The sequence below is a fragment of the Salmo salar genome, chromosome ssa26, assembly GCF_905237065.1.
Source record: "Salmo salar chromosome ssa26, Ssal_v3.1, whole genome shotgun sequence".
Taxonomy (NCBI): Eukaryota; Metazoa; Chordata; class Actinopteri; order Salmoniformes; family Salmonidae; genus Salmo; species Salmo salar.
This window is the reverse complement of record NC_059467.1, coordinates 45,320,309-45,337,266: the sequence shown is the minus strand read 5'-3', so window position 1 is coordinate 45,337,266 and position 16,958 is coordinate 45,320,309. Positions and strand designations below refer to the sequence as shown.

Below are 16,958 nucleotides of genomic sequence, written 5' to 3'. Positions count from 1 at the left end.
TTCCTGTCTGTCAATTGTAAACAAGGGCTTAAAACCTCTTAAGGACCGAACCCTTTTTTTCAATTTTCTATCTGAAATGACATACCCAAATCTAACTGCCTGTAGCTTAGGACCTGAAGCAAGGATATGCATATTCTTGGTACCATTTGAAAGGAAACACTTTGAAGTTTTAGGAAACGTGAAATGAATATAACACATTAGATCTGGTAAAAGATAATACAAAGAAAAAACGTGTTTATTTTTTTATTGTTATTATTATTCCAGCCCAGGCGCAATGTAGTTTCTGGCCACTAGATGGCAGCAGTGTATGTGAAAAGTTTTAGACTGATCCAATGAGCCATTGTATTTCTGTTCAAAATGTTGTATCAAGGCTGCCCAAATGTGCCTAATTGGCTAATTAATCACTTTTCAAGTTCATAGCTGTGCATATATCTACAACAGGCAAAACTATGACGGAAGATGTGCTTCTGCATTGTTAAACATGCTAAATGGAGAAGACCAGGCTCCCTGCCCCTGTTTTGGTAAAAAGCTGAGGGACAGGGCTGGAGATATGTAACCACCCTCAAATTCATAGACGGAGCTATAGATGCAAGGATCCATAGCAAAGAAACATGTTTTGAGGCTATATAGTTTATTTATATTTACATTGAAGTAAAACAAGCTTATACTTTGGGTTCTGATGGGGGTACAAGAATCAATAAATATCATTAATTTATTAGTCATAAAATGATTGCCCCTTCAAAGCAGTTAATCATGTTTGAATGAGTGGTGAGGCAGAGAACAGTAAAAGAGGACTTTTGCCTAAAATGTATTTAATCAATACAGACTTATTTGCATAACAGGATTCTCAACAACAAAACATTTCTTCCACTTTGTTGATTCAGGAGTATCAAACAGTTGATCCAAATGTGTATATCACAGAAAAGTGAATAAGAATGAACCAACTACATTTGTGTAGTAATGTTACCGTATTCAGTATGTAAACAAGTGTTAATTTGTGTAGTTAATGTTATTGTATTCAGTATGTAAACTAGTGTTAATTTGTGTAGTTAATGTTATTGTATTCAGTATGTAAACCAGTGTTAATTTGTGTAGTAATGTTACCGTATTCAGTATGTAAACTAGTGTTAATTTGTGTAGGAATGTTACCGTATTCAGTATGTAAACTAGTGTTAATTTGTGTAGTAATGTTACCGTATTCAGTATGTAAACTAGTGTTAATTTGTGTAGAAATGTTACCGTATTCAGTATGTAAAGCAGTGTTAATTTGTGTAGTTAATGTTACTGTATTCAGTATGTAAACTAGTGTTAATTTGTGTAGTAATGTTACCGTATTCAGTATGTAAACTAGTGTTCATTTGTTGTTTAAAGTAAATCTGATTGTAAAACTAAAAGAAAGGTGTGCTTTACTTTTGGTAAACCAGAAGTGCGTTCAGTCACGTGACCCTGGTCAGGCACAGCACAAATCCAGCACCATTTCTCTAATCATATGCAATGAGAGCCTTGTGTTCTTCAGCTCTGCTCTTCTTCAAAAAATAGACCACGACCACAGCCAGCAGCATCAAGGTCATGATGAACAGCCCGGCGAAGACTATGGTTCCCATGTCCGATCTGAGAAAATATGTAGCTTCCACATCTACAACAGGAGCGGCAATTAACAGCAAAAACAACCAAATAACGTCATCAGAGTAATGGGAGTTTATATTTGTTCATTTAGGAAAAAGCAGGCAAGGAAAGGCAGTCATGAAAAAGTATTGGGACACAGTCCATCCAGTCAGCATGTTTAGGGTTATGTTTTAGGTCTGGTTAACCCTATAACCTAATCCTAAATGCTTCAACATAATTGTCTGGGACATACTGGTGTTTCTCTGGTCTAATCCTGATCAGAATAAACACTTTACTAAGAGGGTGAACGTTATTTATAATAACGTTTACATGGAGAAAATCAGACCACTCTGAAATGAAAATGGATGGCCCTCCATTCAGCAAAATATACACTACATGGCTAAAAGTATATGGACATCTGCTCGTCGAACATCTCATTCCAAAATCATGGGCATTAATATGGAGATGGCACACCCTTTACTGCTACAACAGCCTCCACTCTTCTGGGAAAGATTTCCACGAGATGTTGGAACATTGCTGCGGGGACTTGCCACAAGAGCATTAGTGAGGTCGGGCACTGATGTTGGCCTATTAGGCCTGGCTCGCAGTCGGCGTTCCAATTCATCCCAAAGGTGTTTGATGGGGTTGAGGTCAGGGCTCTGTGCAGGCCAGTCAAGTTCTTCCACACCAACCTCAACAAATAATTTCTGTACGGACCTCACTTTGTGCACGGGAGCATTGTCATGATGAAACAGGAAAGGGCCTTCCCCAAACTGTTGCCACAAAGTTGGAAGCACAGAATCGGCTAGAATGTCATTTTATGCTGTAGCGTTAAGATTTCCCTTCACTGGAACTAATGGGCCTAGCCAGAACCATGAAAAACAGCCCCAGACCTTTATTACTCATACACCAAACTTTACAGTTGGGACTATGCATTCAGGCAGGTAGCGCTCTTCTGGCATTCTCCAAACCCAGATTCAACCGTCGGACTGCCAGATGGTGAAGCATGATTCATCACTCTAGAGAACGCGTTTCCACTTCTCCAATGGCGGCGAGCTTTACACCACTCCAGCCGACACTTGGTATTGTACATGGTGATCTTAGGCTTGTGTGTGGCTGCTCGGCCATGGAAACCCATTTCATGAAGCTCCCAAAAAACAGTTCTTATGCTGACGTTGCTTCCAGAGGCAGTTTGGATCTCGGTTGTGAGTGTTGCAACTGAGGACAGACGATTTTTACGCGCTTCAGCACTCGCCGGTCCCATTCTGTGAGCATGTGTGGCCTACCACTTCCCGGCTGAGCCGTTGTTGCTCCTAGATGTTTCCACTTCACAATAACAGCACCTATAGTTGACCTTTAGCAGTGCAGAAACTTGACAGACTGTCTTATTGGAAAGGTGGCGTCCTATGACGGTGCCTCTTCAGTAAGGTCATTCTACTGCCAATGTTTGTCTATGGAGATTGCATGGCTGTGTGCTCGATTTTATACATCTGTCAGTAAAGGTGTGGCTGAAATAGCCGAATCCACTAATTTGAAGGGGTGTCCACATACTTTTGTACATATAGTGTATTTTCAAGAATTTCAGTTATTTTACTGAGTTACAGTAAATCAGTCAATTTAAATAAATTCATTACGCCCTAATCTATGGATTTCACGACTGGGCAAGGGCAGAATCTTTGTGCTCTCTTTCTCAAGCTGAACAGAACATAGGCTATAGGCTAGTCTGACCGCAAGTTGGTGCATTTGTTGGACTAGGCCTAATCAAAGGAAGCCTTTGACTCTCTTCCTGAACTGCCACCATAGGCTAACAGAGCACAGCCATTGGTTAGGCAGCACACCACTTTTTATTTGGGGGAGGGGGGTCAACAAGAACAGAACAGGCCGGGGCTCAGGGTTGGAATATCCATTGCAGTGGGTAATGTGTAATGCAGCCTAGTTTTATTTACACACTCCCAGCAGCGATCTGAGAAATATAACTTTGCTCTGTGCTTCTCTGAGCATGCACTTCGTAGCCTACAGGCTATGGATCATTTGATTGAGACCACTCTAAACAGCCTATAGGCTCACTTGATTTTCCGTGTCCAGTGGAGAATCAGAGATGAGGGGCGGCATCAGGCACATATCCATATATAGCCTAATAAGAAACTCATTCTAAAACACTGAGAAATATTTACATTTCATCAATTACATGACCCTCCCCTGGACTGGATGTCAAAAACCTTCACCTTGACTGAAATTGGAAAAGCATAACCCTCCCCATTTTCTTCCAGGTACCAATTCTGTACATTTTGATCCATCCCTAAGAGCGGGGTAATTACCTCCACGGGTCTTTTCGCCTGCACCTGTCTTCTGGTCTGCACTGGGCTGGGCCTCTCTGACCACACGGAAAGGACCCTGGGTTATGTAGTGCCTGTCTGTCTCTCCGTTGGGGAGATCTCGCCTGCGCCTCCGCGAGGCTGTGTTCAGGCAGCCCTGGCCACACCTAGAGTTGGGGTTTCCCACCTCACACAGGATGACGGTACAGGTGAGGTACACCTAAAGGAGGGACATGGGATGTAAAAGGGAGGTGACCATCCAAGAAGATTTTCCTAATACTGGATCAACATCCACAATCAACCATTGGAATTGATATTTGTGAAATAAACATTTAGGTTGAAAACTGTGTCTGAATAAGACCAAACCTGTGCATCTTGATGTCTTCACGTGAATTCCACATTGATGCAACATGATTATACTCTAATAAAGTCAGTAAATATAAGAAAGAAAGAATGTGAAGACATGTCATTTGGATGTTAAGTTTTACCTGGTCGTAGCTCCCAGTGAATTTGAAGGCCTGGACCTCAAAGTAGAATTGGGTTAGGTTACCGGGATAAACCTTGACCGTCTCATCCTTTAGACACCTTCATTGTAAAAGAAAGAAAGAAAGTACATTTTACTGAGACAGGATGGAGACAAATGAACTCATGATTACGTTGATGTAATCTCTCAGTCCCATTTGAAGCTTGCCAATAGCATTATGTGCTGCTCTTTGTCAATAAAGACTGATAGACAAACAGCAATTGTGGAAAACAAAACAAATAATTAGGGAAAACAAAACATTGTTTACCATTTTGGAATGCGACATTATGTTGACTGTTACCTGTTGTTTACCATTTTGGAATGCGACATTATGTTGACTGTTACCTGTTGTTTACCATTTTGGAATGCGACATTATGTTGACTGTTACCTGTTGTTTAGCATTTTGGAATACAACATTATGTTGAGTGTTACCTGTTGTTTACCATTTTGGAATGCGACATTATGTTGACTGTTACCTGTTGTTTACCATTTTGGAATGCGACATTATGTTGACTGTTACCTGTTGTTTACCATTTTGGAATGCGACATTATGTTGACTGTTACCTGTGGTTCACACATTCTTTACTCTTGCAGGTGAACAAAATAAGATTTGCATTTCAGGCCACATAATGCACCCTGGGTGGTAAACAAGGAAAAATGTTGTGTATTTCCTATGCTGCCTTGAGTGTGTAATTGTTTGTCATGCAGGGCTCCCTTGTAAATGAGACCTTGGTCTCATTGGGACTCCACAATGCCTAAAGAAAGGTTCAATATGTAACAAATACAGTACAACGGCAGATTCCTGCAATTCCTCTTTCACAGCTTCAAGCCCACGGCCCTTTTGTGGGACCCCTCCTCACCCGTCTTTGATGAGGTCGTAGAAGAGACTGCTGCTGGCGCTGTCATCCGGAGTGGCTTTGCAAGACTCCACCAACAGCTGTACCTTGGGCAGATCGGACTGGGCCTGGATGCCCATGTACATCCTGTCCATTAGCTTCACATTCACTGGGTAAGCACTGGGATCCACCTTCTGGCTGAACTTACTGTCCTTGAAGACCTCAAAGGTGTAGCCGAAGCTACCAAAGTTGGACTCTGTGAACATGTAGTTGGAGCTGTGGATCTGGTAATAGTTGGAAATGCTGACAGTCTTGGGGTACCGGCAGGAGAAGCCGATGTTGATCTGGTTACGTCGCGTAATGGTCGCGTTGACAGGGTCGAAGGAGTTTATTTCGTTTTTGAACACCATGAAGTCACCTGCATCCTAGATAGAGGCGGAGAGAGAAACCAGATTTAGGAAGATAAGAAACAAAACACAAGAGGAGAGAAAGAGATGGCACACCTCCAAGTATGTGTGTGTGTGTTTGAATGTTTCTCATACCTCCATCTTTGTGCCACAGCTGTTGAGTGACATGGTACCCATGATGTGTGTTTGGTTGGAGGTTAGGGAGCAGGATGAGTCGGCTAGCCGCAGCCACTTCATGTCCACCTCAGGCAGATAGGCCTTGATCACGGTGATGCTGATCCTATTCGCTGTGCACGAAACATTCGCCTCACCTGCATACAGAGGAGATGACATGTTATGTGTGTATCATCACGTTAGGATTGGATCTTACCCTATAACATACATGGAAGTCTATCTAGCAACAGTGCAAAGATTGAAGGGTTGAAAATCAACTAACCTGTAAGTGCGAGGGCTTTAACCACCACCACAACCACACATCTCATCTCTGATTGGCTGAAATGAAGAACAAATAAGAACAACAATGACCACAGAACGACAACAACAACAACTACTGTAAACGTCCCTTCAACGTACCTCTCGTTTGTCTCGGCAGTGAAACAGATGGGAATGTTTTGTTTCAGGTGTCTTTCCTGCGGGGTCCAGCCCAGGAAGAGCCTCGTGACACCAACGCCCTCATCCTGGATCTTCTTGGTCATGTTGGAAGGGCCGCTGACCTGGAAGTCAAATATCCTTTGAGGAAGCAGAAAGACAGAAAAGTTACAACTCCTAGACAAGGGCGAGGAACTCTGTTCATCTCATTCATTTTCGGTTTTCATGTGCTGTTCAAGCTGGTTAAAAAATGAGCATTCCTAAGTGTTGTGGTCTATGCAGTCAGTCCAGACGTAAAACAACGGGGGAAGTCAATGGAGTTTTGGACAGTAAGGTGATGTAGGTGAGAGAGGTACTCTTACTTGGCATGGGCGGTTTTTACTCGGGCTTCGAGCTGGTACAGGTGACCCACAGCGGCATGATGGACATCCCCATGTGAAGGTGTCGGAGTCAAGAACTGTGGTCGTATGTAGCCAGGGAGACAGTTGGATAGAGCTGGCTGGACTAAAACAACAGAAAGGACAGGTTTTAGATACAGTACCAGTCATACAAGGGTTTTTCTTTATTTTTACAATTTTCTACATTGTAGAATAATAGTGAAGAGATCAAAACTATGAAATAACACAAATGGAATCATGTAGTAACCAAAAAAGTGTTAAACAAATGAAAATATATTTTATATTTGGGATTCTTTGCACACTCTTGACATTCTCTATGTAGCCAGGGAGACAGTTGGGCAGAGTTGGCTGGACTAAAACCACAGAAAGGACAGGTTTTAGACATCTAGTGGGTGTGTTAATAAAGGGGCATTCTGGGATTGCTACATCCATTATTATACTATAAAATGAATGATATATAGACATTGATTCTTCAATACTATAACTTATTGAAATGCCTCTTGAGATTAGTTCAACTGTCTTAATAAATCACTACCTAAAATACAAGCTTGTTTTATTTAATCTAATGTTTGTATAGCTTCATAACATGGTTAAAGCTATCATTTTGATCTCATGGACAGTCAGTCCTTGTATCCATAGCTATCATTTTGATCTCATGGATAGTCAGTCCTTGTATCCATAGCTATCATTTTGATCTCATGGATAGTCAGTCCTTGTATCCATAGCTATCATTTTGATCTCATGGATAGTCAGTCCTTGTATCCATAGCTATCATTTTGATCTCATGGATAGTCAGTCCTTGTATCCATAGCTCCGTCTATACATTTGAGAGTGGTTGCACCCATCCCTCAGCTGTTTACCAAAAAAAGTGGCACGGTGTCCGCTTTATTGTTGTTGGAATCCCCAGATTGCCCCTTTAGAGGATCCACAGCGGCATACATGTCTGTAAACAATGATTGACAATGCTTTGGACTAAATTGTTGTCGGATTATATTCTCAGGGGCAGTATGGTGTGATTGTTTTTAGCTAGATTGATAGAATTTTGTGCTGCTCTCAGTAAATAGAGGTACATTGTAATTAGGGAGATTAAAACCATGCAGATTGCCATTTTGGAATGCACCATCATCTTTACTGTCATTCCACCAGGTGAACAAAACTACATTTGCATAAACAAACAAAGTTCCATTTTCAATTTTGAAACCTATACCACTTTTACCAACATGCAACTCAATTTCTGTTTTATTTTTTGACAAATGACTATACGTCACTAATCTATACATATTATACGACTAGACAAAACGCAATACAAATCCCATTTAATTAAATTGATTGGTTGGTTCCCTCTGCCAAAAGGAAGCATTCAACTGTGAGACATGCTACTTACTCTCCACGGCAAACTGCAAGGGCACACGGCTGAACGGGGTTGGAGTCAGGTTATTAACATAGGACTCGTTCAGGGCCTTTCTGCTATAATTAGATTTATATCCCGTCATGTTGACGTCTACAGTGGGGTGGTCCTGCAGCAGCATCTCAAATACATGCAACCCTACAGCCAACAGGCCCGTGGCATGCAGAGTGCACTGGACCTGGAGGAACGAGAAGATAGTGAATAAACTGCTGATCTAGGAACCGTTTCTCCCTGTCCATGTAATCATATTCATTATGATCTGAAAAGGAAAAGCTGATCCCAGATCAGTGCATCTACGTCATGTTGGATGTTAATTGTGCTGAATTGGATTGAATGTTTATAATAAATAATAATAAACAAGGGTCTTTCACACTAGACCAGGGATCTTCAACATTATCTTACCCAAGGACCCCGTCCCAGGCAAACCGGCGACTCAGGGACCAACATCATACAGTTAGCAAAAACGTTTTTTTTTTCTTCACATCAGGTAAATGATAATGGAAAGGAGAAGTAATCAACATTTTAAAATGAAAATATTTCCTAGATAGTTTTCATTATTTTGATCTCCCCACATTATAATTGGAAGCAGAAGTGTAAACTCTAACATAGACTATTAGCTAGAAAGGTAACTCCAAACACATTTTTGCTAAGAGCAACTGTTTATCTGGTTAAACAAAGGTCAGCCATATGTCGGCAAAACATTATGTCCAAGTCAAGAAAGCTTACCAGCAGCCAGCGGCACTGGCAGCCTATGCCGCATTCACATGCTATCAGAGTTATCGGAAGTGGGAACGACCTTCCAAGTCGGAGTTAAAAGCGGGAAACTTGTTGTTACCCGAGTTGCCATGTAGCGACACTTCACCACTGACCTTTCACCTTTTTGACCAAAAGATGACAACAAATCCCTTTTTGACAATTAAAACGTTATCAATGAGGATAATGTAGCTAGTTTGACCATATCGTCAATGTTAAGCAAGCTAACTTTATAATTAGCAACATTAGCTAGCTTATCAAGCTAGCTAAAATCGTATTGGTTAAAGAATTGTTCTAACTTCAAAGGCACGTGAACACATTCATGTCAGACTTACCACTTCCAACTTCCCAGTTTCCCATTTCCCATGAGCACATGAAGCCACCCCTATTCGCGTGTGCTTTTTAAAATCCTAAATCAGATACTCCAGTGAGTGTAATTTGCTCAATATTCGGAGTTGGGAAATTAAGCTGACATCATAAGAAATAAGATATTCTCCTCTTTTCTACTGTGGGTATGTAATAAGAAATGTGTTTATTCTGTTGTTGCTAGAGATATTCATAAAAACATTGAGAGAGGGGACCCCCTGCAGTACCTCCGCGGGGATTGTTCACATGCCTTTGAAGTCAGAACAATTATTCAACCAATCTGATTTTAGCTAGCTTAATAATACCCCATGTACTAAACCGTTAATAAACGGGCTTGATTGCATCTACATCAATCTGCAGGGAGGGACATTGTTTATTTTATTACCAAGTCAAGTGTAACGTTGGGGTGTGCGACGTTCACAGAGAAGTGGCACCTCACGTCATCTCCATCCGGGTCATAGGCCAAGAGAGGAAGAGTGGAAAAGCAGTTCTGAGGAACTCTACTCATGACATCACAGAGAGAAACAAAAAACACTTTCATTAGTAGATAATAATCCCAGATAACAGCGACATGATTGTAGTGTTATGTAGATGTAGAATAAAACAGAATGTATTGTTTAACCATTTACACCACAATAGAATTCTAGAATGCTGCTGTAGATGACTGAGATGGCCGCTATGTGTTCTAAAGGGCTCAGGTTGAAATATGCCACTAAGTTTAGTATGCGGTTGTTTGGCAGAAGCTCTTTTTGATACATTCAGTTTGCTTCCCTCATGGTCGTACCGCAGGGTTGGGACAGTTGCCGTGACAGGAGGTGTGTTTTGGGTTGGAGGCCCCGGGCTGACCCGTAACCCCAAATCCACCTCGGTGTGTATTGTCCAGTTGGTCTTTCCATTGACATTGGAGCCCCAACAGCAACCTGAGTCACTACAATGACAGGTTGAATCAGTGCATTGAAGTGTTAGATTAGCATGACATCATTCTGAGAGATACACGTATTTTCAAGTGATTCCATCCACATCATCAATATAACTGTTATTTCCACAGTGCTCAGATTGCAATGTGATGGGATCTTTCCAACATTAAAATCCAGCAAAATGTTGTTTGATGGGATCGGAGCACAACAGACACAGCAACAGTAACTATGGGGGGGGGTCAAGATGCCTGGTTGATGTGCTTATTACTCTTCAAAACAGCATTCAACAGATGACTTCCTGTCTCTAACACCCAGAGGCTGGCGTCAACCCCCCGCCCCTTCCTCCACCACACCCAGAAAATCCAAGTTTACCTCAGGGCGTAGGATTGGGTTTTCTGGTCCCTAGTGAAGTTTCTAGTGAAGTGTCCCTCAGACTGGCACCAGAGGTTTTGGCCGGACTGGTCCTTGTCGGTGGTTTGCACGACAGGTCCTTGTCGGTTGGCACTGCCATTACAGTAGCCGCTAGTGCACTCCCAGGAGAACTGCTGTTCACACCTGTCCCGGCCATTCTCACGATAGTGGAATTGTACCTGCCAGCACACAGGTTAGGGCCCATTTTCACAGACAGTCTCAGAGTAGGAGTGCTGATACAGGATCATTTTTGCCTTTTAGATCATAATGAATAAGAGTATACGGACAGGGAGGACCCTGATCCTAGATCAGCACTACTACTCTGATAAGCTTTTTGAATATAGGACCCTGATAGGGGAGATAGGTCAGGTTGCATTAAGAATGTTAAGAAATGGTTGCATCAAGACAGAAAGAATTGTTGCATCAAGATAGAAAAAATGGTTACATCAAGATAGAACGAATAATGGTTGCACCAAGACAGAACAAATAATGGTTGTAATATTGTCCCATGAATCATGTTATTTATCAACTTGAAGATCTTTCCCCCAATTTCTCCCAGCACAGAGTTTACATAGAGAAACTGCTAAATACATTTCCTCCATCACCTAGTTTATGTAGAAAAGCTGTTAAATGAATTTCTTACTTTCATTGGATGTGGAATTGATTCGGAGTGTTGTTTTCATTTTTCATAAATTGCACTTAAGATTTTCCATTTGCAAATCTACTAACAGGAAATTACTTGGAATTGACCACAAACTACACTGTAAACCCCAAGGCATTTTTAACTCAAATACTACTAGTAAGTTGAACTCAATGAAAAGTCATTATTACTTTAAATGTTTATGTAGTACTGACTCAAAACTAAATGATAAGTCACATCAACTCAAATTATTTTAACAATAAATCGGGGAATTTGGGGAAAGTAACCGGAATTTTGCAAACCTACTTGCAGGCCTTATGTGGCCTGTAAACCATGAGTTTCAGGCCAATGTATCAAAGTAAAGCTAGGATTCATAATAAGGCCTTATGAGATACGTAATGTATTGTCATAATGAGTTTTATTATAATGATAACATTCACCTAGGAACTCACTTGGTGAAGGCCACAGGACTGAAGATGAATGAATTCAACAACCATGTCCCTGTCACTAACAAATACAGTCATGGGTGGTATCTCTACACTTCACTCTGAAAGGCAAGGCATGCTGGTAAATTATATTGGAGGTGTGGCTTAGTGGGGGCATTACTCTAAATGTTCAAGTTGATACAACTCAAATCTGGACTCCTACATGGTCATGATGACAATATCACTTTAAGTAACTGTACTGAGATACAGCGGTGGAAAAAATACTAAATTGTCATACTTGAGTAAAAGGAAAGATACCTTAATAGAAAATGACTCAAGTAAAAGTAAAAGTCACCCAGTAAAATAATACTTGAGTAAAAGTCTACAAGTATTTGGTTTAAAATATACTTAAGTATCAAAAGTAAATGGAATTGCTAAAATGTACTTAAGCATCAAAAGTAAAAGTATAAATCATTTCAAATTCCTTATATTAATCAAACCAGACGACACAATTCTCTTTTTGTTTTTAAATGTATGTATTGCCAGGGGCACACCACAACACTCAGACATCATTAACGAATGAAGCATTTGTGTTTAGTGAGTCCACCAGATCAGAGGGAAAAGGGATGACCAGGGATGTTCTTTAGACAAGTGTGTGAATTGGACAATTTTCCTGTCAAAATGTAACAAATACTTTTGGGTGTCATGGAAAATGTATGGAGTAAAAAGTACATTATTTTCTTTCGGAATGTAGTGAAGTAAAAGTAAAAGTTGCCAAAAATATAAATAGTAAAGTAAAGTACAGATACCCCCAAAAAATACTTAAGTAGTCCTTTAAAGTATTTTTACTTAAGTACTTTACACCACTGCTCAGATATATTAAGTGCAATGAGTTTCCTCACAAGTTTTGAGTAATGACAGCACATCTGGGTTTACAGTGTACTGTTATCAACCCTAGCTTTATCTTCCATTCTCTCTTCCTCCCCCTCTATCTTCCTTTCTCTCTTCCTCCCCCTCTATCTTCCTTTCTCTCTTCCTCCCCCTCTATCTTCCTTTCTCTCTTCCTCCCCCTCTATCTTCCATTCTCTCTTCCTCCTCCTCAATCTTCCATTCTCTCTTCCTCCATCTTCCTTTCTCTCTTCCTCCCCTCTATCGTCCTTTCTCTCTTCCTCCCCCTCTATCGTCCTTTCTCTCTTCCTCCCCCTCTATCGTCCTTTCTCTCTTCCTCCCCCTCTATCGTCCTTTCTCTCTTCCTCCCCCTCTATCGTCCTTTCTCTCTTCCTCCCCCTCTATCTTCCATTCTCTCTTCCTCCTCCTCTATCTTCCTTTTTCTCTTCCTCCTCCACAATCTTCCATTCTCTCTTCCTCCATCTTCCTTTCTCTCTTCCTCCCCTCTATTGTCCTTTCTCTCTTCCTCCCCCTCTATCTTCCTTTCTCTCTTCCTCCCCCTCTATCTTCCTTTCTCTCTTCCTCCCCCTCTGTCTTCCTTTCTCTCTTCCTCCCCCTCTGTCTTCCTTTCTCTCTTCCTCCCCCTCTGTCTTCCTTTCTCTCTTCCTCCCCCTCTATCTTCCATTCTCTCTTCCTCCTCCTCTATCTTCCACTCTCTTCCTCCTCCTCTATCTTCCTTTCTCTCTTCCTCCCCCTCTATCTTCAATTCTCTCTTCCTCCTCCTCAATCTTCCATTCTCTCTTCCTCCATCTTCCTTTCTCTCTTCCTCCCCTCTATTGTCCTTTCTCTCTTCCTCCCCTCTATCGTCCTTTCTCTCTTCCTCCCCCTCTATCTTCCATTCTCTCTTCCTCCTCCTCTATCTTCCTTTCTCTCTTCCTCCTCCTCAATCTTCCTTTCTCTCTTCCTCCTCCTCTATCTTCCTTTCTCTCTTCCTCCTCCTCAATCTTCCATTCTCTCTTCCTCCATCTTCCTTTCTCTCTTCCTCCCCTCTATCGTCCTTTCTCTCTTCCCCCTCTATGTTCAATTCTCTCTTCCTTTCTCTCTTCCTCCCCTTTCTATCTTTCTTTCGTTCTCTCTTCCTCCCCCTCTATCTTTCTTATTTTACCTGATACTCCACCAATCAATAAAGATTGGTCAGACATCTGTTTTACATGTCTGAACAGTTTTCTTTAACAGTTGCTAAGGAAAAGGCATGGATGAACACCTTCTTTGGCTTTCAGAATCAGAGCTCGTTTACAGATCATTGTATTTCTTAGATGTGCATGCCAAACCTGTATGATCACATGTTCTCCTGACATTCATTTTCATTTCCATATTAAAAAAATATTAAAAAAATCTTCCCCAAAAGTGATAAATTAGGCTACATCATTTCAACTGTTTTATTCCCAAACATAGAAGCAAGACAGAAATTGTGTGTTTCTTTCACCTCCAGAAACGGCAAATGTACCTTGTGAAATTGGTTATGAGCAGTGGTGTAAAGTAACTAAGCAAAAACAATGTTTTGGTTAAAGTTTAGACAGTCAGCTTGAGTGAGAAAGATGCACAAATATCATGATTCATTCAGGATTATCCGTAATCATGGTAGCATCCACATTAATGTAGAAGTGTTCAGAAACATATTATATTCTTATTACAATAAAAGTGACTCCAAAATGACACAATACATTTTTTTTTCTCCATTTCCCCTGTAAAGAAAATATGTACTTTTTCCTCACTTACATTTTCCTTGACACCCAAAAGCACTCATTTCGAATGCTTAGCAGGACAGGAAAATGGTCGGTTCCGGAACAAGTGGTCATCACTACTGCCTCTGATCAGGCGGACTCCTTACACGCAAATACTTCGTTTGTAAATTATGTCTGACTGTTGGAGTGTGCCTCTGGCTATCCATAAGTAAAAAAATGTGTGCTGTCTGGTTTAAAAAGGAATTTGAAATGATACATAGCATTTACTGTCACTTTTGATACTTCAGTATATTTAAAACCAAATACTTTTATTGCTTTTACTCAAGTAGTATTTTATTGGATTACTTCACTTGAGTCATTTCTATGTTTACTTTTACTTAAGTACGACAATTGGGTACTTTTCCTACCACTGGTTATGAGTGTTATAGTATTAAAGGCACTGGCAGGTTTGGCATGTACTTTGTAGACTATTTATTGCAAATCAAGTTATGTACTCATAGGAACCTACCTCCCCTGTCCATTTCGAGTCTGGGGGCATGTATCCCGGTACTGTAGAGCGCATAGTCCCACCATAGTACGTCGAATCCGTGCTGTGGCAGACGGCACTGCTGAGTACCAGCAGGAGCAGCATACCAAGGTCCATGATGTCTTTCTCTTAGCCTATCTGTCTGTCTGTCTGTCTAATCATGTCCTTTAAGTTCCTCGTTCCTATTCATGTATATGGTGGAGGCGTGGAGTAATTCAATGACTGGAATAACCGGGTTTGTGATGCACTTCAAAGTATTTGAAAAAAAAAATCGCATTGTTTGATCCTGTGTTGCCTCACTTCATAATTAGATTGCTATAACCAAATACTATATATATATATATATATATATATTTTCCTTTGCAATGAAAGGATGCCAATGAGACTGCAATCGTATTGGTGATTTGGTTGTTGTTGTTGCAGTGACCTATGAGGGCCACTTGTTTAGACCATACCTACACATTTGAAAAGTATTACCATGTATGTTTTTTCAAAGCTAAAGACTTGTTTTTTCATTTTAATTATGATGAATAATGGCTATTGATACATAATTCGGCTATTGGTATTTAGCCTGTACATATGCCTATTCTTGTGACAATTATTATTTTGGCTTGTACATTTATTTGACATGCACATTTTTAAATAAGGTCCAATTCTTCAAAAAACACGTACTGAACAAACGCACTCTCACCTCAGCCGTTTTCAAAACGAATGCAATCAAGTTTAACCCAGATTAAACTCCTCTTACAGGGTGAACCGGGCGAGCTAAATTGCAACTTCCTCTGAGTTGGCTCGTCATTTAATAGCGCTACCTTGCGAGCAAAATGCCGCGTTCATCTACCAGTCGGAACAAGAAACATTTCATACTTGCAAACTGGTTGTAGTTATACACATGCCTCGTTCAACTAATCAGCAACTTTGACATTTTCGAGTTTCCTAGTTCCGACTAGCATCTGAACGAGGCAAAAGGTTTCAGAAAGTTGAACAATTGACAGAATGCCCCCTGACCTAATGGCCCTTCTAAGCCTACCAAGATATTTCAATTTGTAGTCTATAATGTTTCAGCTGTTTCCTTCCTACTGAAAACACGAAAAAATTAGGGGTTCAACCAGGACTCTTCTAAGATCCTCAAAGTTCTTTGGAGAACCTTAGGGTTCTTGGCACTGAAAATGGCCCCCAAAAGGGGTTCTTCCAAGAACCCCATAGGAGGTGCGGTTAATCGAGGAACCTCCTTAGTTGGTGGAGGTTCTTGCAGGAACCTAACTGCCCAACTGAAACATTTGGATTTGAATTTGAAAGGACAGCAGGTGCAGGCACTTAACTGAAATATGTAAAGATATCAATTTAGGGCAATGCTTGACCCTTAGATGATCTAAATTGATATTGTTTTTTGATGATACCATGTACCTTTTCATATCTGTGCAAATCTTTCTAAAACAGAAAATGGACACAATTCAGTGGATATCAATAAACAAGGAAGTACGAATATGTAAGCTATATCCGTTTTGGGTGCAGATGACTGAATTGTTCACTTTTGTGTCTGTAGGTATACAGACGAAGAGGCATACAAAGGTAATGAATATCCCATAGGCCTCTACATTATGGACAAGGTATGTCAATAGGCCTCTACATTATGGACAATGTATGTCAATAGGCCTCTACATTATGGACAATGTATGAGGACAAGCTATGTGTATGAAAACCATTATCATTATGCGGCAGGTAGCCTAGTGGTTAGAGCTTCGAGCCAGTAACCGAAAAGTTGCTGGATCAAATGCTTGATCCGTGCTTCTACACCTGCATTGCTTGCTGTTTGGGTTTTTAGGCTGGGTTTCTGTACAGCACTTTGAGATATCAGCTGATGTAAGAAGGGCTATATAAATACATTTGATGATCAAATCCCCAAGCTGACAAGTAAAAAAAAATCTGTTGTTCTGCCCCTGAACAAAGCAGTCAAAGAACCTTTTGGGGTTCATTTTTTAACTAAACCCCATTTTAATAATAAAATGCATAACAATAACAACAATATTTTAGTTGTCAGTGTTTATTATGATTTAGTGGCAAAGCAGAAAGAAAACAAAAAGTGGTAAACTCCTTGCAGAGCCAAGTCCAGGAATTTGTTCTTAAATGACTTAGTGCCTAGTTAATGACTTAAATGCCTAGTTAAATAAATAAATAAAAATATATTCACCACAAAAACCAAGGT

At 40.6% G+C, this 16,958-nt stretch overlaps 1 protein-coding gene across 1 annotated transcript; it reads right to left on the bottom strand.

Annotated features, from left to right (window-relative positions):
* Positions 1 to 350: 350 nt before the first annotated feature.
* LOC106562554 (uncharacterized) lies at positions 351 to 14,985 on the bottom strand. The gene is made up of 13 exons (XM_045708882.1): positions 14,735 to 14,985; positions 10,490 to 10,707; positions 9,985 to 10,128; positions 9,586 to 9,700; positions 8,058 to 8,259; positions 6,638 to 6,779; positions 6,261 to 6,416; positions 6,124 to 6,179; positions 5,823 to 5,998; positions 5,305 to 5,705; positions 4,409 to 4,505; positions 3,924 to 4,140; positions 351 to 1,636 (listed from the first exon to the last, which is right to left on the bottom strand). Exons 1-13 carry the CDS (start codon positions 14,867 to 14,869, stop codon positions 1,482 to 1,484), a joined length of 2,214 nt encoding a protein of 737 aa, XP_045564838.1. The 5' UTR covers positions 14,870 to 14,985; the 3' UTR covers positions 351 to 1,481.
* Between the last annotated feature and the right edge of the window lie 1,973 nt (positions 14,986 to 16,958).

What these genes read in the sequence shown, in the direction of transcription:
- LOC106562554 (XM_045708882.1), bottom strand. Translation starts at nt 14,869, where the DNA reads ATGGACCTTGGTATGCTGCTCCTGCTGGTACTCAGCAGTGCCGTCTGC. An exon ending in GTAAAAACCGCCCATGCCAA is followed by an intron (nt 6,417 to 6,637) that starts GTAAGAGTACCT and finishes GCTTCCTCAAAG; the next exon opens with GATATTTGACTTCCAGGTCA. An exon ending in GCTGTGGCACAAAGATGGAG is followed by an intron (nt 5,706 to 5,822) that starts GTATGAGAAACA and finishes GCCTCTATCTAG; the next exon opens with GATGCAGGTGACTTCATGGT.